At 49.6% G+C, this 27,494-nt stretch overlaps 3 protein-coding genes across 20 annotated transcripts; all 3 read right to left on the bottom strand.

Annotated features, from left to right (window-relative positions):
* Positions 1-270: 270 nt before the first annotated feature.
* Positions 271-9,052, bottom strand: Pigo (phosphatidylinositol glycan anchor biosynthesis class O). Of its 9 annotated transcripts, none has more exons than XM_015492388.2 (12): positions 8,786-9,052; positions 8,429-8,485; positions 7,577-8,091; positions 6,799-6,942; positions 6,483-6,606; positions 6,013-6,172; positions 4,821-5,000; positions 3,040-4,567; positions 2,056-2,262; positions 1,618-1,835; positions 817-887; positions 271-667 (listed from the first exon to the last, which is right to left on the bottom strand). In XM_015492388.2, exons 3-12 carry the CDS (start codon positions 8,085-8,087, stop codon positions 538-540), a joined length of 3,273 nt encoding a protein of 1,090 aa, XP_015347874.1. In that variant the 5' UTR covers positions 8,088-8,091; positions 8,429-8,485; positions 8,786-9,052; the 3' UTR covers positions 271-537. The 9 variants fall into 9 exon arrangements, with proteins under 9 accessions (XP_015347874.1, XP_015347876.1, XP_015347875.1 ...); XM_015492390.2 differs by having other exon boundaries at positions 7,577-8,088; positions 8,786-9,051; XM_015492389.2 differs by lacking the exon at positions 8,429-8,485 and having other exon boundaries at positions 8,786-9,051.
* Positions 9,053-11,872: 2,820 nt separating this feature from the next.
* Positions 11,873-15,960, bottom strand: Stoml2 (stomatin like 2). Of its 3 annotated transcripts, none has more exons than XM_015492387.2 (10): positions 15,202-15,960; positions 14,645-14,782; positions 14,087-14,186; positions 13,892-13,950; positions 13,699-13,800; positions 13,414-13,548; positions 13,138-13,282; positions 12,939-13,018; positions 12,583-12,711; positions 11,873-12,151 (listed from the first exon to the last, which is right to left on the bottom strand). In XM_015492387.2, exons 2-10 carry the CDS (start codon positions 14,672-14,674, stop codon positions 12,014-12,016), a joined length of 918 nt encoding a protein of 305 aa, XP_015347873.1. In that variant the 5' UTR covers positions 14,675-14,782; positions 15,202-15,960; the 3' UTR covers positions 11,873-12,013. The 3 variants fall into 3 exon arrangements, with proteins under 3 accessions (XP_015347873.1, XP_015347872.1, XP_048639397.1); XM_015492386.2 differs by lacking the exon at positions 15,202-15,960 and adding an exon at positions 15,015-15,175; XM_048783440.1 differs by lacking the exon at positions 15,202-15,960 and adding an exon at positions 14,873-14,891.
* A 75-nt stretch (positions 15,961-16,035) lies between these two features.
* On the bottom strand, positions 16,036-27,487 carry Fam214b (family with sequence similarity 214 member B). Of its 8 annotated transcripts, none has more exons than XM_015492385.2 (10): positions 22,685-22,920; positions 19,969-20,112; positions 19,060-19,726; positions 18,758-18,945; positions 18,564-18,622; positions 18,267-18,372; positions 17,983-18,141; positions 17,704-17,772; positions 17,444-17,619; positions 16,513-17,345 (listed from the first exon to the last, which is right to left on the bottom strand). In XM_015492385.2, the coding sequence occupies exons 3-10, from the start codon at positions 19,649-19,651 to the stop codon at positions 17,192-17,194; spliced, it is 1,503 nt and encodes a 500-aa protein (XP_015347871.1). In that variant the 5' UTR covers positions 19,652-19,726; positions 19,969-20,112; positions 22,685-22,920; the 3' UTR covers positions 16,513-17,191. The 8 variants fall into 8 exon arrangements, with proteins under 8 accessions (XP_015347867.1, XP_015347866.1, XP_015347871.1 ...); XM_048783439.1 differs by having other exon boundaries at positions 18,758-19,267; positions 19,505-19,726; positions 22,685-22,919; XM_015492381.2 differs by lacking the exon at positions 22,685-22,920 and adding an exon at positions 27,357-27,487 and having other exon boundaries at positions 16,036-17,345; positions 18,758-19,726.
* Positions 27,488-27,494: the final 7 nt, after the last annotated feature.

Below are 27,494 nucleotides of genomic sequence, written 5' to 3'. Positions count from 1 at the left end.
TTCTCAGTCTTCTCTGCAATCAGCCAAAGTGTGTAAGAACTCAAAAAATGTGTTGACTGAATAGCAAAGGAAAATCATAGGTGGGATAATGGGACTGATTTAGGAAAAAGTGGGGGCAGTAAATTCAGACAACTCCAACCGCTTGCCAAAGGTTCTCAGGTATAGCCAAGCATGTCTAAGATGACTGATCCAATCTGCCTGAGAGAGGAGACTGACCCTCCCTTCAACACATGTATGACAGTGGGGACTCCCCCACATCTCAGACAAACATATTTACATTTTTTTTATTCCACTTTGGAGACCCACCATAGCTAACACCCTTATCCATCAGATGCAACCAAATCAGGAGTTAGGGATCAGACTCCACTGTGATTTTGAATTTTAAAATAATGAAGTCCCAGAGCCAGCAGTGCCTGGCTGCATGGTGGAAAGAGATGTGGCTGAGCCTCTCTTGTAGTTTAGCTAGCACCTGTACAGGCCAAGCTATATTATTCTCCAGTTCTCTCTGTAGTCAGATGTAAGCATCCATAGCCTAGGCTACCTCTGCTGAGCCAGAACTAGTTTTCTGAACCAGGAGCTCACAGCACCATCCACTCGCATCACCAATGCTATGCCCAGGAGAAGTCCCACGCTGCTCACGATGAAGCCTATGGCCTCAAAAATGAACCTACAAAGAAAGGTGGAGTGCCTCAGGAATCAAAGAGTAGGTTTAGTGCTTTTTCCCTACAGAGGCAAAACCTTGTTCATCCTGGATGTTCTTAATTTGCTCTAAATTTCTCCCACCCACCATCTTCCCTTTTAAGTAAATCCACTCACTTGGGGGCAAACACCTTCCAGACCATGAGATGCCTGCGGAGGATGGAGGCAGCCAAGGTACAAGCCAGAATCTAAGGAGAGAGAGGAGAGTCCCAGTTACTTGGGAAAGGGAGGAAGAAGCAAAGCAAAGGGAAAACTGCTATAGGCCACTGTGAAAAAATGAAAGAAAAAGGAAAGCAGCATGTGTTTCTGGGGGAAAAAAAACAAAAACCCTGGGACATGAGCTAAGAAACCTAATTCTTGCCCTGGCCCAACTACTAACTCAGTGACTTTGGGCAAGTCACCATCCATCTTTGATGCTAACAATTAGGTTTTGACTCCCAGGGTAGAGGAAGATGTCAGTACATCTTCTGCATCCAGAGAGAAGGAGGAGGCTCCATGATCATAGTTTAAGAATCCTGGCCATTACTTAAGTCTTTCCAGTATGTCCATAATTCCCAAATGCAACTAGCAAGGTGCAGATCTAGGTTGTAGAGTAAATGATCCAGGACTAGATAAAGAAACACAGGTTTAAGTCTCAAAATTGTCATTTGAGGTCACCAGGCTTAGGCAACCTCTTCATTTATCTATACTTCAGTTGAGACATTCCCAAGGTTTTTCTGTTTGTTTTTGAGACAGAGTCTCATTATGTTGCCCAAGCTAGACTCAAAGTTGGGATCCTTCTGCCTCTCCCTCCTGAGTAGCTGGGATTATATGCATGAACCACTGTACCCTGCTTTCCCAGGATTTTTTAAAGTATGAAAGAATGTGAAACACACACATGAGAAAAGATTACTAGCTCCCTGATTTCTCTATACGTACCTGGACACCAAGGACAAAGAGGTACTTGAGGCCCAGCTGCAGAAGTGCTGCATTGAAGTGGTGAGGTGCATCCCGGAGCCTCATCTCCATCAGTGGCTCCTCCACCTCCTCCTCAGGCCTGACTCTGGCCTCAGCTTCACTCCCTGGGGGTTGCCGCCTCTTTCTTGGCCCTTGACTCTCACATAGGAAAGGCCACAACAGAAGTAGTGGGCAACCTACTGCCTCAAGGAAAGGGCAGGGCTGACATCAATGGAAGACACTGAGATTGGTCCACCCTAGTCCTCAACCACCCTAATTGGCTCAGACTCCAATTAGCCTAGGCCAAGGGATGCCAAGGATCTAACGAAACCACATCTTCTTTCTAAATTCAGGATTTTCCTTTTTTTCCACAAAGCCAGAGAAAACAATGAAAGTAAGGGAGAGGAAGCAAGGAGGTACCTGAAAAGAGGAGGTGGGAGGCAAAGGTGTTGGCTCCTACTAGCAAAGCAGGAAGCCAAGTAGAGGAGCCATGACCTTCTGGGAATCCCACAAAAGCTGCATGCCAATGGATGGCTGGAAAGACAGGCTGGTGGCCTGTAGAGTAGAAGGTCTGTGTGGCCATGAGGGCCCATGCTGACACTGCCTGCCATGGCACAGTAAAAGGACCTGGAGGAAAAAGTATATGTCTTTATGATTACATCTCATCCCCTAATCCATAGCCTACCACCCCACCATCATATACAGCCGCTAATTCAGTGGTAATTTTCATACACATATGCCCACCACCCCAACCTCTCTATAAGACAACACTCTCATTATTCTTTTCTTTGGCACTGGAGATTGAACCCAGAGGTACTCCATCACTGAGCTATATCCCCAGTCTTTTTTTTTTTTTTAATTTTGATATAGGATCTCACTAAGTTGCCAAGGCTTGCCTCAAACTTGCAATCTTCCTGCTTCAGCATTTTGAGTCACTGGGATTACAGGAGTGAGTCACCATGCCTGGACATTCTCATTATTCTAATTCCCTCTGTTGCACAAACTCCAGGCATCCTAATCTGAATCCCACTATGCTCAATCTATTTCTTTGTCTCACACATACACAGCTCACTATCATACTGTATTCATAATTTGCCACTTCTATCACTGGAGAATAAGGAAATGTGTTCATAAGGATGCAGCATTTCCATGAGTCCTGGAGGACTCCTTACCTATCACTCCTCCTACCCCCACCTCCAGGAACTCATTAAAGCCAATGGGAGGGATCAGCTTGGCTACAGCAGGTAAGAGAAAGGACATTAGTAAGACTTTCCCAATTGTGTGGGGCATGAGACCCTATGTCAAGGTGAGGAACATAAGGAACAACACCTCCTTGAAAACAAGAGGGGCTGGACTCATATCATTACTATCCTTAGATGAATCAGGGCTGAGATATATATTTACCAGGGGTGGTGATGGGTATCCCAGCAGCAAGCAGATGCAGGAGAAGGAAGCTCTGCAGAAACAGAAGCAGGAACACAAGGCTGATGCGCTCTGCATGCAATAGCAGAAGTGGAAAGGCCAAAAAGGTGAGGGCCGTGACCATAGCAGCTGAGTAGATGCTCCCCAACTGATAGGCAGCCACAGTCAAGGGACCCTGAGATTTGGTCCTCTCTAGCCGGCCCCGGAACTCCTCCTGCATGTGTCGGTAAATTTGAGGGACCACATAATCCAAGTCAGCTTGAGAAGTAGGGGGCCCCAAGAAGGGAGTGAGGACAATCCTGGTCCTTGGGGCACTTGCCCCAGCCTTTACCAGCACTGTCACAGGCCTCCAGAGAAGCAGCATGAGTCCTGAAGCAGCCAGCGCCACCACTGCCCGAGGAAGCACAACTGATGCCCCAGCAACCAGGGCTCGGAGACGCGGGGGTGCTTCATCGGCCCCCGATGCCAATGCCCAGTAGGCAGCAGTGCCCAGTGCCATTACAGGCAGCCCCCAGCGCACAAAGAGCACAGGGGGCTCAGGGCTCTTGAGATTACCATAGCGGCCAAGCCATAGTCGCACAGCAACTAATAGGGTCACCAGTGCCCCAACACAAGCTCCGTACCACAAATTTTTGGCTCGACCTCCCACCATGGATGCCAGAGGACTCAGCCAGGGAGAGGAGTGGCAAGCAGGTGTCTCTTCAGGGCAGCGATGAAAAAGCCCAGCTAGCCTTGTACATAAAAGCAACCCAACTCCAAGCTTCAGGGCATATGCACCACTGTGCCGTGGGGGGCCTGTTGGGGAAGAAGAGCCAAGGCGGGGTATTGTGAGCAGTTTAGGCGGCAGCAGCTGACCCTCCCAGTGAAGCTGGGCAACCAGGAGCAAAATGAGTGAGCCCAAAAGGAAGGGGGTAGCCCTGGCCTCGGCTACAACAAAACTATCAGAGAAGAAGGCAGCCAAGCGAATGAGCAGGAGTAAAAGGACAGGCCCAGGGATGGGAAGCAGAGTTGCTATGGGCCTCTTAGACCCCCAGCCAGCCCAAGCTTTCCACAAAAAAGGGAGAAGTGAGCTTGTTGCAGCCATGGTCCCTAGAACCACTGGATCCAGCTTCAGCCCAGTAGTTGCCAGGAGTCCTGCATATAGTATGGCTCCACCCAGGCCCCAGGCCCCAGGTATAAGCAGCAGAGGGCGAAAGTGGAAGCTTGGGGATGTTGCCCACTGGGATGCGAGCAGACAGAGAAAGCAGGCAGCAGCCAAGAGAGCAGCACCCCCTGCCATGCGGACCAGAGAGAAACGGGCCCAAGACTCAATGCATATAGCCCGAGCTCCCCGCAGGAACTGCTGCAGCTCAGCAATCACAGTCTGCAATGCAGCCTCAGCCCCTTGGGAGTTCTGAAGAAGCCACTGGTAGTCAGCAGAGGCCTTGGAGAAGAGATTCTGTAGCTGATGAAGCTCCTTAACTTGGAGGTCCTGAGTAGCAGCTGAGTAGGTGTGAAGAAATCGGGATACCTAACAGAAAAGTTCAGAGACCAAGGGGAACAGGTCAGAAATATAATTTGGGGAAGAGGCAAGGATAAGTATTACAAAAGGGGGCACTTGGAATCAGGGACCCAAACTCTGTTTAGCATAGAAGGAAGGAATAATGGGAAGGGGACATGGCTATGAAGGTGGGAAGACTAAACAAAGGACAATGTAGTAGCCATTATGCTTCTCTTATGCCCACCCTAATTTTATCACTCAGAAGCCCAGCCCTCTTACCCACCTGCTGGGCATTGAGATGGAGAGCTGAGGCTTGGGCTAGAGCAGAGAGGTGGGGCTGGGAGTCCTTGCCCGCTGAGAACAGCTCAGCTATCACCTCCCCAATGTTTCCAAATGGTATGGGCAGGCCTAGTAGCAGGGCCAGTGTGGGCACAAGGCTGACTTGAGGAATCACTTCTGGCTCCTAGAGGAAAAGGACAGGGGCTAATGAGTTCATCAGAAAGCTGAAGTAAGGGGCTGGGCTGGGGCTCAGCAGTAGAGTGCTTGCCTTGCACGTGTGAAGCACTGGGTTTGATCCTCAGCACCACATAAAAATAAATAAACAAAATAAAGGTATGTGTCCATCTACAACATATATATATATATATATATATATATATATATATATATATTTAAAGAAAGCTGAGTGTTTGGGATGAAGGAAATAAGTGGAGCCATGGGTTAGTGATCCCAGGATCATGGATTTGGGAGCCTAAAATAAAGTGACCTATAAGAGTACTGTGATCAGAACTGGGGTTGTGGCTCAGCGGTAGCGAACTCGCCTAACATATGCGAGGCCCTGGGTTTCATTCTCAGCACCACATAAAAATAAGCAAACAAAATAAAGGTATTGTGTCCAACTACAACTAAAAAATAAATGTAAAAAAAATTAGTTAAATAAAAATACTGTAATCATAGGGCTGGGCACGGTGGCACACACCTATAATCCCAGCAGCTCAGGAGAATGAGGCAGGAGGATAGTGAGTTAAAAGCCAGCCAGCCTCAACAAAAAAGAAGCGAGGTGCTGCAACTCAATGAGAACCTGTCTCTAAATAAAATACAAAATAGGGCTGGGGGTGTGGTTCATTGGTTGAGTGCTGCGGAGTTCAATCCCCAGTACTAAATAAAAAATAAATAAAAAGAATACTGTGATCATGCTGGGCATGGTGGCGCATACCTGTAATCCCCATGGCTCAGGAGGCTGAGGCAGGAGGATCACGAGTTCAACACCAGCCTCAGCAACTTAGCAAGGCCTTAAGCAACTCAGTGAGACCTTGTCTCTAAATAAAATACAAAAAGGGCTGAGGAATATGGCTCAGTGGTTGAGCACCCCGGGTTCAATCCCCAGTACCAAAATAAATAAATAAATAAAAATACTGTTATTATGGTAAGGAATGAATACTGGTAAACCAGAAAAGGCACAGTCCAGGCCTCACCTCTGGTGGGGTGCTGGGAAACAGGGCTGTGGGGCTGTATAGAAAGAGTGCAGCTGAGACTTCCAGCTCACTGTCCCCTCCATGGTCTCCATTCATGGTCATCCCGTGGTCCCCAGCCACCACCAGCAATGTGTCATTCTCCAAACGGTCCACAAGTCCCCTGTGAACCAAGAAATGTGTCAGGGGATAGAGATGGATCAAGATCTTTCTCAAGGACTCATTCACCCCAAGCTATGACTTTCATAAGTAGGATCTAGACCTTTGGCAAAGAGACACCTCTTCAATCTATTGTCCAAATCCACCCATTGAGTTATTCAAGATGAATGAGACCCCTAACTTTAGAAAAAGACCTGGAAAATATAGAGATCAGCCAGGAAAGAGGCTCCAAATAAGGACTTTTTCTCCTGGAACCGTACATTCTGAGATTCTCAGGCACAAACCCACTCCCCCAGTCATTACCCCACACTCACTGGATCACCTGGTCCATCTGGCTAAGTTTCTTGGCCATTTCAGGGTGGTGAGGGCCATGCTTGTGGCCACAATGATCCACACCCAGGAAGTGAGCAATCAGCACGTCCCATTCACCACTGTCCACTGTGAAGGGGAGAACACTGAGCACAGGGTACCAAGGCCCGCTCCTCAACCCCAGCAAGGCTTTAACACTCCTCTATGTCTGGGAACAAACACCCAGGCCATTTTACCCATGGGAGGTTCAGAATCTGTAGACTAAAGCAGCTGTCCCCAGTTCCCAGTCTTAGGGACTAAGTGTTCTGGCCCATTGCTCACTGGTGGGATACAGGTGTTCCAAGATGCCATTGTCCACTGTGTGTAGGTCTCTGACATTGAAGGAAGAGAAGAAGAAAGCTTTTGAAAAAGCTCCAGGGAAAAGATCTTTCCAGGTATCATCTCCCATGAAGACTACACGCCTTCCTGCAGGGACATGTGGAGGGGAGGGTGGTCAGAAGCTGAGTAGGAGTCAGGGCAGGGGAGAAACAGAAGAGGAGACCCTTTAAGACCCATTAGAAATCCCAACCATGTATCTTAAGGCACAGCTATTCTATCCAGCAACCCTTATCTTTCAGGGCCCAAAATTCCCATCAGGAAATTTTCCCTGATGACCATACTTCACCTAGACTTCTCACTCCCATTCCTCCAAAATGATTTGCTAATTTTCAGCACCTGGGTATCTCTGCTGACCTGTTTTTCCTGGGTATATTCTGCTTTTTCCAAGTCAGTGAGTGAACAGGGACTGGATCTGCCTATACTCTTCTTCACACTTGTGAGTCAAGATTCATCTTCTCTTCATTTCTCCCTTGCCCCTTTACTGAGAGTTCCCCAAGATCAAAATCAACATTCCACATAGATTTAAACTTTCACCAAAGACAAAGTCCTTTGTCCCCCAAACTGAGCTTTCTACACACAAGGTCCCAATGTCATTCTCCCCCTTCCTAGACCCCTAGGCCACAACCAAGTGGGCAGCTGGGCACCCAAAATTCTGGCTCCAGAACTTCTAAATAAGATATCTGCCCAAGTATTCTTGGCTTCCAAAGGAGCCCATACTGACCTGCATTGGTGAGTTGTTTAATAAGATTGTCTTCCATTATGGCATGACTGGCAAAGTTATTGCCAGCATCAATAAAAGTAGGTAATGAGCCGGTGGTGAGGGCCTTGAGGCGCTGCATGGTGGTCGTAGGAGGATCAACCTGAGATCGGTAGAGTCGGGCATGGTGGGGCTGAATCTCCAGGATCCTTTGCAAGGAGCGTAGTTTGCCCAGGAAGGGCAGTGAGACAGGAGGCTCCCCAGGCACTTGTGAGTACTGGGGCTGGGCAAAGTCAAATCGCAGGGCATCTATCAGCACCAACACAACCCGGGAGAACCGGGAAGCCATCCAGCAGGCCCCAGGCTTCCCTTGGTTTCCCCACGGCAGGAACCCAGGACCTGGGGGCTCCTGGCAGCTGCTATGGTTAGTGAGCTCCAAACGGGTGAGAAGGAAGCCACTGGTGAAGAGGGCAATGCCAGCATAGAAGAGGAAGCAGACCCAGGCCAGGAAGAGCAACACGGAGATCTTCTGCATCCTGCTAGCGACAGGAAAGGGAATTCATTATTGTGGGGTGAGGTAGGGATATACTGGTCTCTCGACACAATGCCCAGCTAGAACCCCTTACTCTTAGAAGCAGTCCTGGACACAAACAGCCCCATAAACAACCCATTACAATGTTCCCCTCCACGAGTTATGCCAGTATTTCTGAGGAGAGGTCCCTAAGCTATGAGCAGCAACCTGGAGCCACTGTTAAAAATACTATTTCCAGAGTCCACCCTATATCTACTCAGGATCTTTGCTGGTAGCTCATAAGAATTTGCATACAACCAGGAAATCCTAATGTTGAAATATCAGAGTCCACGAGGAGAACTTACTCCCAGTGGCGGTCCACTCCTGACCCAGGGGAACCGGGGCTCACGCGATGGCGCCGCCTGGCGGGGACGAAGGGAACGAGGAGAAGTCACACTCCGCTTCCCGGCAGTCTGGATAGCCAAGAGGACCCAAAGCAAGACCTCTTCTGCGTAGCAGGGCAGAGGCACTGGTCTAAATCCCATTGGGCCTCGCCGGGACCCAGACGTCCACGCGGCTCTGCCTCCTCTGATCGCTACCCGGCCTCCCCCTGGGCACTCTGGCCCTGGTATTGGGCAGCCATGACAGCGAGCTGGGGCAGGAGTGGGGGCTCCCTTACTTTGGGTTGACGGCATTGAGGTTTTCGGGAGACCCTGGCTCACCTGCATCAGCGCCCGGAAGTACAGCTGCAGCGTCTGTGGCCCGCACAGAGGTGCACGCGTCAGACAGAGCGGCCCACTGAGAGCCTCATCGCCACCTGCCGGCGCCTGGGTGAAAGTTCGGCAAGGATGGTAGGGCTTTCAAGAGTTTGTCAAGACTTAGTAATTGAGAATGGGGCAAGCAAGGGACTAAGCTAGAAGAGTTCAGAGAGCCACTATCCATTCTTCGTTATGACTAAGAGCTTGGCTACTGGAATAAAACTTATCTAACTCCAATTCTACAACTCATTGTGATTACTGTGCATTAGCTATGTAAAATACGAATAAATTTTACATTTTTCCCTTTTTTTTAGTTGACTCCAACTGATAGGTTTCATCATTCCCGCTCTCAAAGTCTCTTACTGAATCTTACAATAAATTAATAAAAAAGCAAATAATCCAGTTTAAAAACGAGCAAAAGATCTGAATAGATATTCTAAAAGATAACACATGGAAAGATAGTTGCTTAAAATAATTAACCTTGGGCTGGGGATGTAATTCAATGTTAGAGCACTTGCCTAGATTGCAGGAGGCCCTGGGTTCAATCCCTAGTTAAAAAAAAAAAAAAAAATTGACTATCAAGAAAATACTGGAGGGCTGGGGTTGTAGCTCAGTAGTAGAGCACTTGCCATGCACACATGGGGACCTGGGTTCAATCCTCAGCACCAAATAAAAATAAACAAAAATAAAGTTATTGTGTCCATCAACAACTAAAAAATATTTTTAAAAAATACTGGAGATATCACTTCAAATCCACCAGGATGGATATAGTCAAAAGGCCAAGGTTGGACTGGGGTTGTAGCTCAGTGGCAAAGTGCTTGCCTTGCACGTGTGAGACACTGAGTTCGATCCTCAGCACCACATAAAAAATAAGTAAACAAAAATAAAGATATTGTGTCCATGTATAACTAAAAAACCAAAAAAAAAAAAAAAAAAAAAAGGCCAAGGTTAAGGGTGTAGCTCCAGGGTAGAGCACTTGCTTAGCACACAATACCCAAGCTTCAATACCCAGCCCACGTGCCCACACACACAACTGTAAGTATTGGCAAAGATGTGGAGAAATTCATATTCATACTTGTCTGGTGGGATTTGCAGCACCTTGGAAAACAGATCATCAGTTCCTCAAAAGGCTAAACATTTTTCGTATGACCCAGTAATTTCATTCCTGGGTGTATATATATATATATATATATATATCCAAGAGAAATGAAACATGTCTAAACAAAAAACTTGTACATATATGTTCATAATAGCATTATCCATAATTGCTAAAAGGTAGAAACCCAAATGTCCATTACTGATAAATAAACAAAACATGGTATACTCACACAATAGAATACTGTGTGTGCGTGTGGAAGGTGAAGAAAATGTTCTAAAATTGTTGCACAAGTGTGAATATACTAACATATTTTTTTAAAAATGTACATTTTAAGTGGGAAATGATATTTGAATTAAATCTTAATGAAACTAATAAAACAAAACAAACACCAGGTATGGAGGTACAGGTCTGCAATCCCAGGTAGACATGAAGCATACACAGGAGGATCACAAGTTCAAGGCCATAAACAACTTAGACCCTGTCTCAAAATAAAAAACAAAAAAAGGGCTGGGATGTTACTCAGTAGTTAAGCTCCCCTAGGTTCAATCCCTTGTACTAAAAAACAAAACAAAACCTTTTTTTTTTTTTTTAATGTTTAACTCTTGATACGCAACTCAGCAATTCTTTTCTTTGAGAGAGAGAGAGAGAGAGAGCGAGCGAGCACGGGAGATTTTTTTAATATTTATTTTTTAGTTTTCGGCGGACACAACATCTTTGTTTTTGTATGTGGTGCTGAGGATCGAACCCGGGCCGCACGCATGCCAGGCGAGCGCCCTACCGTTTGAGCCACATCCCCAGCCCATTCTTTTTTTTTTTTTAAATTTAACCTTTATTTTATTTATTTTTTATGTGGTGCTGAGGATCGAACCCAGGGCCTCACCCATGCTAGGCAAGTCTCTGTCACTGAGGCACAACCCCAGTCCATGGTTTCTCATGTGCATAATAACGCCCTACATGACCTTACAAGTCTACACACTAACTTCCTTGCCACTTTGCTTTTTTTTTCCTTTGGCAGTGCTGGAAATCAAACCCAAGGATCAAATACCTTGCACATGCTAGGCAAGTGCTCTACCATACCATATCCTCAGCCTTCCTTTGCTCTCATGGTTGTAAGCCAGGCATGCTCTTAGAATCTTTGCATTTGCAATCTCCTTTGTCAGCTTCACTCCAGATGCCCAGATGGCTGTTTCCCTTCCCTCCTTTATATCTAAGTTCAAATATAGCATTAGATGAGGTTTCCTGGAATCCTTTACTTAATATTACAGCCCCTCCGACACAGCACTTATGGCTTTCTATCAATGTCTGTTTGTCTTTCCTATCTGACCTCACATTCTGTGAAATCAAAGGCAGTTGTTTTTATAACTCACATCTAACACTGAGCTTGGCACATGTAGACTTCATTAAATGTTTTTGAATAAATGAATCACAACTGCCCTCAGTCCTTGAAGACCTTTGAAGCACTTAGCAGTACTACCCTGCCAGAGCAATTTTCCTGTGTAAAATCCCTAAACACCTGCCTCAAAACACATAACCCTACATGTAGCAGGAGGGAGATTAACTCCCCAGCTGGCAGTAGGCATGTGATTTAATCCTTCCATACTATCCTAGTTTCTTTTTCTATTTTTTGCAGTATTGGGGATTGAATCCAAGGGCACTCTGCCACTGAGCTAAATCCCCAGTCCTTTTTATTCTTTATTTTGAGATAAGGTCTAAATTGCCTAGGCTGGCCTTGAACTTGGGATCCTTCTGCCTCAGCTCCCAAGTTCCTGGGATCACAAGAGTGTGCCACTGCACCTGGCCCAGTTTCTCTTGAAGACAGAAAGGCAGATTCCACTTTACATGAAATTCATTCTTGCTCATGGAAGCATGAGTTCCCAAGAGCTGACAGGACTAGAGGGTGAAAAACAACAGTGGGTTTCCCAACTTCATTACCAACCAAAGAGGACAGTTTCTGGTGTACCACTAGTGAGTTTATTACATGATTAATAAGTTCAAATTAAAAAAATAAAACCCAAAATCTTGGCAGGGAGACTAAAGCCAGAAACTAATAGTGCTGCTTCTGTCCCCAGACTCCCTGGCCAAGGCCAATTCCACTAACTCAGTTTGACTCGATCAAGTTCTTCATCAAGATTTGCATCCGTGCCCTGGACATCTCTGCCACTCCTGGTGGAAACCGAATTCTGGGCCCCTGGCACTGGGGCTTTGGTGAGGGCTCCATATACACCCATGGCCTGAGAAGAGGGATAGAGAAAAAGCCATAAAGACAAATGGTGGAAGGTATAGCCGAACCTACCAATGGCTAAAAGGAAAAAGGTGTGGCTGGGACTAGTGAGCTTGGATTTTCTTTCTCCCCTCCCCTCAACCCTTAGACTTTAAGGATTTAAAGTCAGCTCTAGGAATCTCACTAACTATCAGAGCAGGGTGACCCTCAGAACACTAGCATAGGTATCTACAGAAAGGTATCTTGAGAGTTTCCTTATCTGCAGGAGTGAGTGAAAGTGTCTCATTCTTAGAGATTCCTTCTCTATAAGGAATGAAGAGAAATCAAGGGCCAAGGCAACCTGAAGATCTCCATGATGTGTTAAGTGTTGCTGATGATAGTGAGGGTTTCGGCCCCCAGGACTGGGGTTCTGTGCCCCTGGGGTCTTCAGAGAGCTCTAACCTGAGCCACCATACTGGTAACATCGCCAGGATTGGAAGGCAGTAGGATAGTGTTGGAGTCCTTGGCCAGTTTGGAGAACGCAGTGACATATTGCTCTGCCACAGTCAGTGAAGCTGCTGCATCTCCATTCTGTAGCCACAGGAGAATAAAATCAGGGATCACAGATTTAGAGAAGGGGATATTGGAAGAGAAAGGAGGTGAGGTTTCAAGAAAGAGGGTATGCAAGTCATAATACAAGCACTTATGTAATCTGGCTCAGTAGGACCCCGAATGGCAGGAACTTCTCTCAAAGGTGGATGGGAGAACCCCCTCCATTGTCAATTCCTGTTCCCCACTCCTAACTGAGGATTTCTCACATGTTGTGTCAAAGCTGCGGCCAGGATGCGAATAGCTTCAGCCTTAGCCTTGGCCTTGGCCAGAACTGCACTAGCTTCTCCTGGAAGAAAAGATAGAGAGCTTAACCCATAAAATCAGAGTACCCCAAAGTTCCTGTCCCAGTACCAACTCTCAAAGACCCATGCCCTCCTCCTTCCTCAGCCTCTACCCTCTGCTCACCTGCTGCCTGATTTATTTGTTCAGCCTTTTCTGCTTCAGAGGCCAGGATCTGAGCCTGTTTCTTTCCCTCTGCCACATTGATGGCCGACTCTCGGGTTCCTTCAGACTCTAGAACTGTGGCCCGTTTCCTCCGCTCTGCCTCCACCTGGAAGCCCCCAGCAACCCTTATCAACAAACCAGGGGAAACCCTTACTAAGACCTCCAACTATACTCATGCCAGTAGGGAAGATACTCTAAGTCCCTCTGGGACTGGATTACCAAAGTCCTCTTCCCTACCTGCATTTGCATGGACTCTTTCACCCGGGGTGGCACATGGATATCCTTGATCTCATAACGGAGGCAACGGATGCCCCAGCAATCAGCAGCCTGGTTGATGGCATCCACAATGTTGGCATTTAGGGACTCCCGCTCCTAGAGGGAAAAAGATGTAAGCTCCACAGCTTTAACCTACCTACCAGGGAGCTAAGATAATAAGGGCCTGGGTCTGATCTTGTTTCCCAGAAAGGACTGACAGTGCCAAGCACATGCTTCAAACCCCAACTTTGCTTCAGATCCACGTACCCGGAAGACTTTGTCCAGAGAAAGTTTGCCAAGCTCTGATCTCATGGTCGTCTGAGCTAGCTGGGTGACAGCATACTCAGGGTCCTCCACACCATAACTTGCCTAAAGGAGAATGAAAAGTGTAAAAAGCTTTGGTACAGGATTTTAGTGAGGAGGGCAATTCAGAAGGCTGGATAAAGCAGGAGGCAAATACCTTGTAAGGGTCCATGATGCGTAGGTAAAGGACTCCATCAATCTGCAGAGTTACATTGTCTGCAGGAATAGAAGCAGGAGAGAAAATGAAGGTCACAGCCCTAGGTCCCAATCAGCTCTTTCTCCTAAGCTCTGGATCTATGTAGCAACCACATCCTAATGATCTCAGTGCACCCGTGTCACCCTGTACCCTCACCAAGAGTCACAGCCGACTGCTCAGGCACGTTGATGACAATTTCCTTGAGACTCTGCACATATCGGATCCGGTCTAACACAGGGATGAGGATGTTCAAGCCCTGGGAAGAGGAGTCATGGATCCTCAGAAGGATGGGGGTAATGCAGTTGGAATTTAAGCTAGGACTGGAGTAAGTAGGGAGTAAACATGTGCAGTAGCCCCTGCCAAGAGGTGTCCTCAGAAGCCTGGGATGTCACTGGTAAAGTAACCTAATAGCACCCGAATGCACGATTAGGCCTCTGAATGAAGAGAAAGGTAGGGAATGGGAGCCAGGAGAATAGCTATCTCTAGTCAGGACAGGTGGGGCTGAGAGAGTAGGTAGTAGCAAGAATGGACCTAAAGGATGCTAGGTAATAGGAAAAGGTGGTAACATGGGATGCAAGTCAGTAGCCTGGGCCCTGCTAGGATTGGTCCCAAGAGTTCAGAGCCAAAGGTGCAGACAGGCCCCAAGGAGGTATCACTCCCACATTCAAGGGATCCGGGCATCAGGCTGCCCCGAGGTGCGCAAAAAGTTCTCACTGGCTCCAAGATCCGGTGGAATCGGCCCATTCGCTCCACCACCCAGGCCTCCTGCTGCGGCACAAACAGTACTACTGTGTTTCGCGGCAATCCTGAGGAGGCGCGGCGCGGAGGACGGGGAGAAGCCTGCACAGCGCTCTGAAGGAAAGACAAGAGTAAGCTGAGACCCCCGCCGGCCCAGCACCATGCCCCTCTGTCCCGAAGGCATCGCCCTAAACCTCGACTCACAAGGGTTCTCGGAGAATGACTCACGTGGGGCCCATGACCTCTGACCCCAGTCCTCTCCCAAAATTGGAATCCCTCTCCTTCCTAGCTGAGGACCCAGGTGATCTCTGTCCCGACCCTCTGGAGAAGGTTGTCTCATTCTCACCCTCAGCAAAAGGGCTCCACTGCCCCGCGCCGCGCGCGCCAACATTTCCCACAGCCGCGGCGACCTCCGGAACCAACGAGACGCGGAGCAGAGAGGCCGCGCCAGAAGCCCTCACCCGAGGCTTTCCTTCAGCAGTTCCACTCCCCCGGATGTACTTCCGCCGTCTCTTCCCCCACTCCACACTCACCCAATCGGAGTTCCTTGGAATAGCGTGTTTAAGTTGTTCCCGGGGAAACGCAGAGGGCCGGAGGCTGGTTTGTTCTGGTTCTGGTAGTTGGCGTCCAAAATCCGAGGCATCGAGGCCGAAGTGGAGTCTATTTTCCTCTCGCAGGTGACCCAGAAACACCTACTACCGAGTTCTTTAGCCCTACCTGATACCCAATTTACCCTCTAAAGTGTATAATCACGCCCGTGTGTTACCATAGCAACTGCTGAATTGGAACTGACTCGTTGCCATGGTTGCCACAGTGACATTCTATGGTAGGCCTGCTGTGTTGTGCCCAGCTCTCCCACTGGGGACTGACCCCATTCCCGTTGCCATGGTAATAGGGCCTAACTTCGCTCGTCGATTAAGCGGAGATTTACCCTCCCCTCTTTTCCCGAGGTACCACAGCTCTTTCCACTTCTTCCCAGTAGAAGTCTGTCAGGCCTGGTCCTCCCATAGAGTCCAGCAAACAGCATCAAGCTTCAACCTCGTCTAAAGCACGCCACCGTGCACAAATCCCTGATGCTATGACTCTCTTTTTAAGAAACCTGTATAATTGTCATCCTCCTAGGGCACTGAAGTTCTGAGGAGCTAAAATCATTAACAAAACCAGTATAGAGTTCAGCTCTCCCCCAGCACCCTCATTACCTGAATAAAAAAAGCAAAATCATGCCCCAAGAATCAGCAGGACTTAGCCCAAGACTTCATGGGCTCAGGCTTCCTCCACTCCAGAAGAAAGGGCAGGGTCACAGCTTCAGTTAGGCCCTCCATCACCCTTTACATCCTCTCTCCAACAGAAAAAAAAATAGAGCTTAGTTCAAGTTTCCAAACAAGAATTTATTATTTTTAAAATTTATTTTCCTAAAAAAAAAAAGTACCAGGTACAATTTTTCCTGTTTTTTTTTTTTGTTGTTGTTGTTGTTGTTGTTTGTTTCATTTTGTTTTTGTTTTTTTCAAGTTTCAGCAAATGCTTGTTCCCCTCAGTCATGTCCCAGGAGTCAAGGGCTGAGGCTGGGTCTGAGTCTGGAGTGGGGAACAGGGTAGTTGGGAGCCACATAACTGAGTTTGAGGGATGCCCCTTATCCCAGCTGAGGTAGGTGGGTCAGAATCTGGCCAGGCGAGAGGAGACATCCCAGTCCTTGGCCCTGACTCTGTCCCCAGACACCTTCCTCAGTCAGGACCCAAAGTAAGGAGATATAGGCAAGAGGAAAGGGACAACTGAGTCTGGAGCCCTAGGTGAGGGGTGGTTAACCCCTGTGTGTGTGCATGCATGCACACTCTTTTTCTCACAAATATCACAAACACAAGCTTGTGCTTGCTCACACACACACACACACACACACACTCACATAAGTTGGCTTTCAAAGATGGATTGAAGGGTAGGGGAAGGGAAGGTAACAGGGAAGGACAGAGGAAGCTGAGTCTTTGGCTAGTGACTCAGTCCCTCTGGGACAATCCCTCTGTCCTCAGCTGAGGAAGAGCAGTTTTCTCCCTGCCCCCACACTTCAGCCTCTTCAACTCCTGAGTTTGGAGCAATATTTGAGAGTGAGAAAGGAGGAAGGGTGATGCCAATTATCAGGTTTGGGAGGTTACCAAGGCAATCCAATTTGAATAAATTATAAATTAAAAATAAATAAAATAAGAAGTGGCCCCTGCCCAGGACAGGGAGGCAACGCTGGCATGACTTGCCTGGGGACTTGGGACAATCTCAGGGTAGCTCTGGTTCCTCTGTACTACCTAAGCTGGCCTGGGAAACCCAAGGGAGGGAACAGGCACATGGAGTACCGGGAGTAGGGCAGGGTGTGGAAGGATCAGAAGCTTTAAATACCCAAATAATCAATTTGGGCATGAGCGTGGTGAGGACTTTAATTCAATCCTAAGGGGTTTTTGCCATTTCTCCACGTGTTTACTCTGTCCAGGATGGAGCAGGATGGGCAGGCTTTTGGCCCACCTAGGTTCAGAGCACTGGCAATCAGGGAAAAGGAGAATAACGTGGATTGTGGGGGGCCTCAGTTACGGCCTGCAGTTCATAGGGGAGCCCTGTATCCAGCTCCAGGCTCCGTCGGGAAAAAAGCAGGCGGATATCTCCATGTAGGCTTAATCGGCCTGAGCGGGAGCTCCGGAACCTAGGGAAAGACAGTGTGATCAAGGTAAGAATCCAGAACTAGAAAAGCCAGGAAAGATTCTTTTATTCACGGAAGGGATACCTGGATCCTGTCCTTACCTGAGGTGCAGCAAGTAGCAGAGGAGGCGGTGGGTGGGACTAGCATTTCCCTCCTCACCCACAGGCACCAAAAAGAGGCGATGGCGCAAGAAGGTCATGTGGGCAGCAGGCATGTCCGAGAAGTCAAAGGTCACAAGGAACATCTTCACCACAGTCTGGTTGGGGTTAAATAAGGTCTGGGGGCAGGATATTCAAAGTTGGTATAGCCTAAGGGCTGTTTTCTTTCTTTTCCCATGCCCAATCCCTCAGAGGACACTCACCACTTGAATGGTGCCCACCTTGGGCACGCTGTAACCCTTCCTCCCCAGGGGATTCAGGTCCACGACACCCTAGGAAAACCAAAGATCCATCAACCAAATTGGGGACCAGTAAAGCCCTGAATACCAGACTCTCCAAAATCTCATTCTGGACTTGCTGCCACACTAGCCCTGACTTACTTTTAGGTGAAGAACATCTAAGGAATACCTTTCGGCCCCTGCCCCAGTCCCCAATCCCTCCTCCTTCTGAAGTGCTAACTTTGGTGTAAGGTCAAGTCATACCAGGAAGGGGGCCGGGGCATTTTGCTCAGAAACATCAAAGAAGGTGACAGTGACAGGCAGCGTGACATGCTGGGGACAGTAGGACCCACTAGCTCCAATCTCTGCTGTGAAGCCCTCAATGTGGCCAGATGGTGCAAAGCGTCCTCGCAACAATGATTCCTGGTGTTAGAGTGGGGAAAACACATTATGAGACAGATGCCATTATTTTCCTTATCCATCCAAGCCACATTCCACTATCCCACTCCTCCCAGGACCCCCCAATCACAAAGCCCAGGGGGAGCTACCTCAAAGTTGCCCAGCAGGGTACGGCTGACAGCAGGGGTAGGAACAGGGGAGGCACTGAGGGAGCTCAGCAGGCCTGGTCCCTTCCGGAGGCTTCGAAGGGAGCTCCTGGTAGGGGAGGGGACACAATGGGTTGGCTTGAGGAATTCTGGGATTCCTGCTCATATCCTTCGGCTCCACCCTTTGCCACTATCAAGTGGTTCCTGCTCTGGGGTCCCCTACTCTAGTGTTAGAAAGAAGATTACAGACTTTTGTGCCAATTCTCACAGATAGGGTAGAGGGAGAAGCTGGTCACTTACAGCTTCAGGCGACGGGCACCTTTCAGCCTCCGCCCCACGGGACTGCAGTCTCTTGAGTCCTATTGAGAGAAAACATTGAGAAAAGTGGTGGAGAGGAGCTCATCACAAGCTCTCAGAGGAACATCTCCACAGGCCTCCACCATTAATCACACAAATATGCTCTTAGTAGTAGATGAGCTCCTCTACAGGCTTACCAAAACAGGCTCCTTGGGCCCGGGCAGCAGGTGGCTCCAGAAGGGTGTGGCTTTGGCATCAGAACAGTTGGCAGCAGGAGGGTGGCCCAGGGTTCCCCGGCGCCTCCGAGGGGCTGGCCCCTCATCCTCAGAGCTGACATCCAGGGCTTCTCCAGCAGGAAGCAGCCTTCGCTTGGTAGGGCAGGGGCCTGGAGGTCCAGGGCCAGGGGGTGTGTGCTCGGGACTGTGCCCATTGGCAGTGCCAGGGGACTCCCTAGGCCAGGGGCTTCCCCCGTTGCCCACCCCAGCCACTGGGCTCTTACCCCCTATTTGTGCAAGACTGTGCAAATCAGTGTCAAGTGTGTGCAGCTGGCCTGAAGGGGCTGGCCCTGGAGACTCCCCCAGGGACCCCTGTCCCCCTGGATCTGGGGAAGCCCAGTCTCTGGTGTGCAAAGTATTGCAGGAAGCATTTGATGGGAGCCAGGGGGGTCTTCGGGCCCCTGAAGTCCAAGGTGAGGTGGCATTACCTCCCTGTTCCACAACACAGAGGCCATGATGGGAGAAATGCTGGCTGGCCACACCCAGTCCCAGACCCAGTCCCTCTGGGGCCAATAGCCCCACAGTAGATGGTTCTTCAGGGGGTAATCCCTCTCTGGCCCCCAGCCCAGGGCCTCTCTTCAGCTCCCGGGGACCCTCAGTAGGTGGGGCCGGCCGCTTCAGAGCCCTGTGAGGCTCAGAGGCACCAGCTGGAGGGGAAAAGATGGATACCTGGTAGACCCCGGGGGATGCTGCCCCCCCTGCTGGGCTGTAGCCCATGAGCAGGCCACCCTGGAGGGTCCCCTGTCTGACTGGAGGCTGTGAAGGGCCAGCCTCTGGCTCTGAGGATGGAGACGGCTCCGCCTGCACGTGGCGCATGAAGCCCCCCTTGGGTCAGGGGGGCCCCCCCACACGGCCTTTATGCTGGGCCTGGGTTGGGGGGCCTGGGGACATCTGTGCAAGAGAAGAGAAGAAAAGATCAGGGAAATTAATGAGTCTTCTCTTTCCAGCCGAGTTTCAGACCTTCCCTTAACCTGAAGAGGTGACCTTGAGAAATTCCTGGGGATGAAGGTATCCAAATCCCCAGATGGATTAATGGAATACAGAGGCCACTCTTAGAACTTCTGAGAGGATGACATTATTTAGCTCAAGTTTCTTACTGCACCTGCTCCCCACTCCCACTTTCTGGCACTTACCCCGATGAAGGGGCCTCAAGCCTAGATGTGTGTCCCCTCTTCCAGACTGATGCCTTGTTCCCCTAGCTTGCAGTCTGGTCCATGCCTGCTGCACTGGCAAGGTGACTGCCACCATTCCGGGCAGCTCCTGGGTTCAGCTGGACCCTGATGAAAGAACAGACATAAACCAGGATCTGTGGAGTCAGTAGTAAGGGCCCTCCCTGATTGTGGGCTAATAGAGTATACTCCAGGATACCATTCTCCCACACCATGAGCACTTCAGAAGTAAGCTCCAGATCCAGCACCCAGGCTGTAGAGCTGAGCTACCTGAGGAGTCACAGAAAGGTAGGTCTTGGTTCAATGTAAAAAGGAAGTTAAGAAATGAGGCAAAATGAACTATTTGTCAGGGCCACCATCTTGGGGACTCCTGCCCTGAATTGGAGGGGGGATGAAATACCCGCAAGATCCAAGAGATCATGTCAGCTAGCGGGTGGGCAGGGAAATAATTCAGCTCTCTTACTCAAGGCTGTGGAATTGCACAACTCTTTCCCATATGTCTATATGAAAAAGGACAAGTGGCACCCCACAGTGCTAAGGGCAGAGTTCTTGTAGACTGTCACACCCCATTACACTCTCCTCAGAGGCACAAACCTCAGGTCAGCTCAAAGCCAGCCCGATAGCCTTGAACTCCCAATCTCCCCCAGCAATCTCTTTTTAACAAGAGACAACAAATCCAATCAAAAACAAGTGGCAGGGGAGGAAGGGACACCAGAAGACACTTCCCAGGGCCTGCCCCTCCCCCTAGGCTCTGTGAACTAGAGATAAGGCAGCAGCAGGCAGTCAGCTGGAAGCAACTAGAAGTATCTCCATGCCCCTCCCCCAGGGTTCACATACCTAAAAACACCTATACCCAAACCACTGCTTTTCTGCCAGGGCACATGATTGTCTTCATGGACTAGTGTACACTCAGGTGCCTATACTAGGGTAAAAAAATTGTCAAGCTGAAAGCCCCCAGGGTCAGCTTTCTCCCTTGGGCAGTAGCTTTTGCTGCCTGCCATCTACAATGCCCTTTCTCCTTCAAGGTGGGCCCTTTGTATGCCTATCCTAGCCATATTCTTCCTCCTTCAAATGCCAACCCTTCCAAAAAATCAGCTCTGGGACTGGGCATGTAGCTCAGAGATATAGCACTTGCCTACTATGCATGAGGCCTTGGGTTCAGTTTCCAGCACTCTAAAATAAATAAATAAAGTACAACAGAAAGTCTGTTCTTTACCCCAGACCATAATCTTCCTCATCTGAGACCTCACCTATGGGAGTGTCACTACCTCATGTAAATATGAGCATCTTCTAGACCAGCCACAGGATTCCTGAAGACATGTCTGTGCCCCACTATCTTACTCATCTCTAAACACAGAGGAAAGCACATGACAGAACTCAAAAAGTGGAATGCTAGCCCCAGAGATTTGGGCAGCAATCCTGACAGTGCAGGGGGAAAACTTCCTGATGAGAAAAGCAGAGAGATTAATTGTATAGGCAGAATCAGCAACAACAGAAGTGGGGGGGTGGGAGGTGGGGAGAGAAGGGATATTTGCACTCAGGGATTGAAAACCTTTCCTTTTCAAATTATTCTCATCATTGCATCCTACACTTTCCCATCTCATCAAGTCCTCATTAGAACTGAAATACCTAAGAAAATTCTGGTCCCTTGTGGTGGGTGGTATGGCTGGAAAGGGTGGAACACCAGTGGCAGTGTTGTCAGAGGATACAATGTGCACTCTCATCTCTACCCATCCATTTCTTCATCCAAGCCATACAGGTTCAGAAAGGGTCTTTTCCTTAGCACCCTCACATCCCATGTCACCCAGTTGCCTGCCTGAGCCCTTGCCCTGGGGAAGCCAGGTAATGACATGATGCCCTACTTGACCCTAGCATGCCTGGCATCTGCTCATTACCCCAGAGCCCTTGCAGTTCCTGTCCCATCAATGAGAAGCTGGAAGATTCACTCTCCTGCCACCCAGCCAGTCTGGCTCTAGACCATTGCTTCAAGCTGACTCATGGGGCAGGACTGCAGGGGGGCAGGGCAGGGTAGGCCAAACCTCACCCTCCATCGTGGGGTGGGCAGCAGCTGGCATCAAACAGCTGGGCCAGGCTGTGGCTAGCAAGGACTACAGCTCCCAACATGCCAAGGGAGCAAAACAGAAAAAAACAAGTCCCAGAATACCATGGGATCTGTACCCTCAAACACCTGCTAGGCCAGGGAGGTGACAGAGGTGGGTATTGATATAGGTAGAGCTCCTAGATTAATTCTCCCCTTCCTTCCCTTCAGTGTTAAAGATACCCACTTCTGCTCTGTCTAAGGAGGGTGACAGGAAGGAAAATTCCTACCTATGTGCTTTCCACCCTCATCCTTTGTAAAGAGAACTACTTCTGGCTATTTTATATTTTGTCTCTACAAGCTTGGGAGGTTGTTCTTACAGACCACCACTGTGGGTAGAAAGGTCAACCTCTGCTTTCTCACCAACCCCCTGGCCCCAGCCTAGAGCCCTTCACCCCTAGAGGAGAGGGAGCAGATCTCAGTAACCCTTCCAAACTAAGCCAAGCAGACTCACCTCAGCTTCTGGATGATTCCCCTCCCCTTGCTTAGTCTCCCAGGTCCTTTCCTCCCCATACCCTGAGACAGGCCCCATAACCTACTGTGGCTTCGGAGATTTGCTCTTTCCCCTTAGCACACACTCACCCCGCTCCCAAATTGGCTCCGCTGCGGTGGCCGCTGCTCCGGGCCCTTCCGTCCTGTCCCGGTCCCACCCCTCGATCCTCGGTCCTCCCTGCCACGGGCCCCCAACCCAGACAAAGGGTAGCTCAGGCTGAGCCCTGCTCTGCGAGGCTCTTCCTAATCAGCTTCGTGTGCAATACTAGCGGACCCTCGCGCCCGCAGCCCCCCAGCCGCTGTTGCGCCCCTCCCCGCGCAGATCCCTCCCCGGGGCCACCCCGGCTCCGCGCCGCCGACTCCGCTGCCCCTCTGACTCACAGGCCATTTCCTACCAGCTGATGGGGCCGCCCGCCCCGCCCAGCGCCCCACCACCCCCGCCGCTGCCGCCACGCCCCCTAAGACCACGCCCCCTGAGCAGCAACCATGCTCATTGGCTTATAGGAGGCCAGCCTCCCTGCGATCCTGAGTGTAAGTCACGCCCTCTACTGTAGGTGCACGCCTATTGGTCCACAAGGGGGCAGGCCTACCCACGGTCGCCCCGCCCATCTCCTTAACTCCTCAGCTGCCAAAGCAACTCCTGTCCTGCCATTTAACCCTTTCAAAGGTGCAGGCCTCACACTTCTCAACCCTCCTCCCCCATCCTTCCTGTTCCGAGACTGATTAACAGAAAGTCACAGCGCTTTCACATACGCAATTCAACAACCCCCCAAATCAGCCTGCTCTTCTTACACCAGACCCTACCCCCAAATATACCCATTCCCATTCTACTCTCTCCACATTCCAAACCAGAGCTCAAAGCCATAGGACTGCTGGAGCCCAGGAAGCTTGATGCCAGAGCAGAAGATCTAATTTAATACCCTATCTTCACCGTGCTGAGAAATGGTATTCATCCTTTTCCTACAGCTAATTTATGTTCCTTTGCCTTTGTTAGAGGGGTCCAAGGACTCCTGATTTAAGGGTAAATTTTAATTTCAGGAACCTAGGTATTATTCTTCGTGTCTCTGAACTCCTAATCCGAGATCAGGCTGCCCCATCCCAGTTGCCAGCACTTTTTGCTCACAAGTCCATATTCAAAGAGCAGAGCACATTAGGAAGCAGGATAGGAGGGCTTCTGCCCAGAGCTAAGGAAATGAGCCCAACTCTTGTGATGGAGCTTATCCTCATGACTCACAGCTCCCTCGAAACTCCCAATCCTCCCCTTGAGTCACTGGGCCTCAGGCCCTATCCCAGATCTAGCTAAGTAAAGTGGCAACAGAAAAAGCATCTCTAACCCTGTCCTCCTATTCTTTAAATGACCAGGATGGAAACCTCTGCAAGAATTGGGTGTTCAAAGACTTTTTAGAGGACCTTTTCTAGAAGCAACCTAAGAAAATGGATAGCTCTGTCTAGCTCACCCTCTGAACTTATCAGGAAGTCATACAGGTTATCAGAAATCAGTCAGGATTCTTCTGTCATCCACAGAAGTAGGAGGCAAACATAAAAGCCAAAAGAAGTAAAGTCCATTATTCTACAGTTGAGAGGCAACGAAAAGCCTTAGGTTCTTGTTTCTACTTTATTGTGAGCTACCCAAGACCATCAGGTTGTCGCCAGACAGTAAAAAGAAGCTGTCCTTCCCTATTTGCTCTTTTTGCTTTAGACTTAGGGGGGCAAGCAAGTGACAGTTCTTTTAGGCTCCCTTCTCCTTACCTCAGATGAGGGGAAAGCCCTGAAAAAGAACCTAATTCCCCTAGACTGACTTCCTTGCTGGCTGGTTCCCTAATATTAAGGAATAGGATTAAAGAAATTCTTAACACCCTGACCAAAATTGCAGAGTAAAACCTTACTGGGAAGACAGGTAGAGATACAGAACAGTGTAGTAAAGGAACAATCCCTCAGCAACCCCATCTTGTTCTACCTCATTGCCACTACCATTTGGCCTGGCCTTACATACCCTACAAAGGCCAGGGAACAGTAACTCATGGAGAAGTATCAAAGATGTTCTAAGCCTCTGTATGCTCTGGGAAACATGGCATGGTAGAATCAAGAGGTCTTATGTCCTAAAATTTACCTTGCCTTTCTTTTTCCTTTTAATTAGCAGTTATCACAAACTGACCTATGTCCTTTCTCACAAACATATACCGATTTTTCTTTTCCTTTATTAGATGAAAGCTCCACAAGAACAGCAAGCTTATCTGTCTTTTGTCCATGGTCATATTCTCAGGGTCAACATCTCAGAGCCTGAGACTTAATAGGTCTTCAATAAACATTGGCAAAGAAAAACAATGTGTGCAGGGCTGGTGAATAATAATCAGATATGGATTCTAACTTCTTTTCTTTCACTATGAGACCTGGGAAATCAGTCTCTTTGGCCATAAATTTCCAACTCTGTAAAATGAGGGATTTGTATAAACAATGACCACTGAAGGCCTTTACAACTCTGGCCTTATAATTCTAATGACTGTTGTTCACTCATGTCCACTTCAGAGGATGAACCCAATTATCTGAATGCCCTGCAGCTTTCACCAAAGCAGAAAGGCTGTGTACTCCAGCCTCAGCAGCAAACTGATGCCCTTTCTCTTCACGCCCCACCCACTCACACAAAATGCCCCAGTCCTGAGGAAGCTGGAGTGAGTCTACCCTAGGCCCGCCCTCTCTGAGAGACTGTCTGGGAAGCAGTGTTGCCATAGCAATCAGTTCCTCTTCAAAAGGCTTCAGTTTGCCCTCCTTTACCCCACCCTACCCACAGCTTTGTCTGGCCTCAGCAGCCCCCCGCCCCAGCCAGTCTCTCAGCTACTGGGTGGTTGTATGGAAGACTGGCTTAGGGCCCCTTTCAGCAATACTGTCACACTCATTCAGTCACGGTGTGGAAAGCAGCCCTTTCCCACCCTCTCCCAGCCAGCAGAAGCAAAAAGACCTCTGGTATTATTTCAAGTCCCCCATAAGGAAGCAGAGGAGCTCCCCCAACCCCACATCAAGAGGACTAGGTCCTACTTCTGACAATTTCCAATCCAAGAGTATGGGGAGCCACTCCCTTTTCCTCCCCTAGCTGAGGCTGGAACCTCACATCCCTTCCAAGGTTAGGCTTACAATAGCAGCCTACCCCTGAAAAGACAAATCAAAGATCCTCAGTACTCCTTACTTCTTCCCTCCCTCCCAGAGAAGCCCAGAATTCCTGAGGGCCCTAGGATTCCCCACCCCAGAGGAAGGACAAGGATGGGGAAAATCAGTTACTGACAAGCAGTAAAATGTGGCTACCAGTCACTTGTAAATCAGTTGGCAGAGACCTTGGTGGTAGTAGTGGGATGGGATCTGAACCTTGTTGCTGGTTACTGTGGTCTCTGGTCATGGAGTACAAAGTCCCAGGCAGGGCAAAGATCCTAGATGGGCAAGGACCAGGGCAGGCCCCAGGGTGAGGAAGGAAGTGGGAAATGAGCACACCCAAGAGCTTAAGGGCAGGGCAAAGTGGGGGAGGGGGGATAGAGACCAAGGCAGGCTTCTGGGAGGAACAGGAACAAGGGTTGGGGGTTGACAGAAACCCCATGGGGGAAGGGTCTCCGGGGGACATCAGCTAGGGGAAGAAATCCCTGTCTCAGCCCCACAGATCCAAGATAGACTAAGAAGACAGTCACATAAGACCTGGTGGCAGCCGGATCTGGCTGCTTCTCTAGTACCCAGGCCATAAGATAGGAATTAAGCAGCCAGGAGCACTACAAACTAGTTTCTTCAACCCCAACTAAATCCATCACCCTCACCCCTAGAACACAAAACAGAAGTGTCTTCCTGAAGTCCCTACAATGCCTTAGACTGTTAAAGTACCAGTGGTTCTCCTGTCGTGGTTCTCCTGTCTCGACTGGGCCTACAACCCTTTTCCTCACACAGTGCTCCCAGACGCATCCCCTCTTCCTCCACATAGTCCCCTCAGACCCTTCCACACTCTGGACCACCAGTCCTTCTTCATCACCAGTCCTCTTCCCCTAAAGGTCTTCCAAATCCCCTCCCCCTCATGTATCCCCACTAACCCTCCACATCAGACAGCGACCTCGCCCCCTAACGTTGTGCTTCCCACCTCCACAAAGCACTCTCGCCCTTCCCCCACATGGGTCCCTGGATAATGCCTCCTTGCCTTAACTGCTCCCCTAACTCCGCGTCCAACCCCCACGCAATCTCCAGATTCTCTTCATCCCTAACGGTGCCCCCCGCCCACCTCCTGTCTGGTCAAGCGCACCCTCGTCCTTGTCTCTTCTTTCTCGCGTACCCCGCCCCACACCTGTAGTTCCGTGGGTGCCGTTGCACTTGAGGAGGTAATAGATTGGGGCAGTTATTGAGCAGCTCTAGCTGCAGCCTCGGCCTGCAAACCTCCCCACTTTGGCCAGAGCTCCGCCCCCACAACAGGCCGGCCCACCCTCTCCCTTGTCCCAGCTCCCACCTTCCCAGGGCTTGTCCCCTTTCCTCGTTTCTTTAATCCCTCAGGCTCCTCCCCTGTAACCCAGGCCCCGCCCTCCATGGCCCCTCCCCCTTCTCGTCTTCTTTGCATTTCCCCAGGATCCTCCGCTTTCCCCAGGCCCCACCCTGATTCCGCCTCCTTTTAGTCTCTCCGCCTTTCACCGAGACTCTGAGAGAGTAGTCCAGCCTGGCAGAATCCCCGCCAGACCCCTTCCACCACCAGCCCCCACCGATCTCTGAGGCATTCTTCGCCCGCCCCTTCTTTCTCTGGCCTCACCCAGGCGCTCAGGCTCCCGCCCGGATCCGCTGCCTCTGATTGGCGGCGGAGGCCCCAATGGATGACGAAGGAGACAAAGTGATGGCTGCAGGTCGCCTGAGTTCCCACCCCAGCCACGTGCGGCTTCTGTGATGACAG

This window comes from Marmota marmota, unplaced genomic scaffold (assembly GCF_001458135.2).
Source record: "Marmota marmota marmota unplaced genomic scaffold, marMar, whole genome shotgun sequence".
Classification (NCBI taxonomy): domain Eukaryota; kingdom Metazoa; phylum Chordata; class Mammalia; order Rodentia; family Sciuridae; genus Marmota; species Marmota marmota.
This window is presented reverse-complemented; position numbering and strand designations above follow the sequence as displayed.

Coding starts and splice junctions, on each gene's coding strand:
- Pigo (XM_015492388.2), bottom strand. CDS start 8,087: ATGCAGAAGATCTCCGTGTTGCTCTTCCTGGCCTGGGTCTGCTTCCTC. Junction 6,173..6,482: donor CAGATGGACCAGGTGATCCA/GTGAGTGTGGGG, acceptor CTTGGTTCACAG/GGGACTTGTGGACCGTTTGG. Junction 668..816: donor TGGAAGGTGTTTGCCCCCAA/GTGAGTGGATTT, acceptor CTTTCTTTGTAG/GTTCATTTTTGAGGCCATAG.
- Stoml2 (XM_015492386.2), bottom strand. CDS start 15,059: ATGTTGGCGCGCGCGGCGCGGGGCAGTGGAGCCCTTTTGCTGAGG. Junction 14,783..15,014: donor GTGGAGCCCTTTTGCTGAGG/GTGAGAATGAGA, acceptor TCTTTCCTTCAG/AGCGCTGTGCAGGCTTCTCC. Junction 13,801..13,891: donor GCATCATGGACCCTTACAAG/GTATTTGCCTCC, acceptor ATTCTCCTTTAG/GCAAGTTATGGTGTGGAGGA.
- Fam214b (XM_015492381.2), bottom strand. CDS start 19,651: ATGCGCCACGTGCAGGCGGAGCCGTCTCCATCCTCAGAGCCAGAGGCT. Junction 18,142..18,266: donor CCCTGCTGGGCAACTTTGAG/GTAGCTCCCCCT, acceptor CTCTAACACCAG/GAATCATTGTTGCGAGGACG. Junction 17,620..17,703: donor AGGTGGGCACCATTCAAGTG/GTGAGTGTCCTC, acceptor TCCTGCCCCCAG/ACCTTATTTAACCCCAACCA.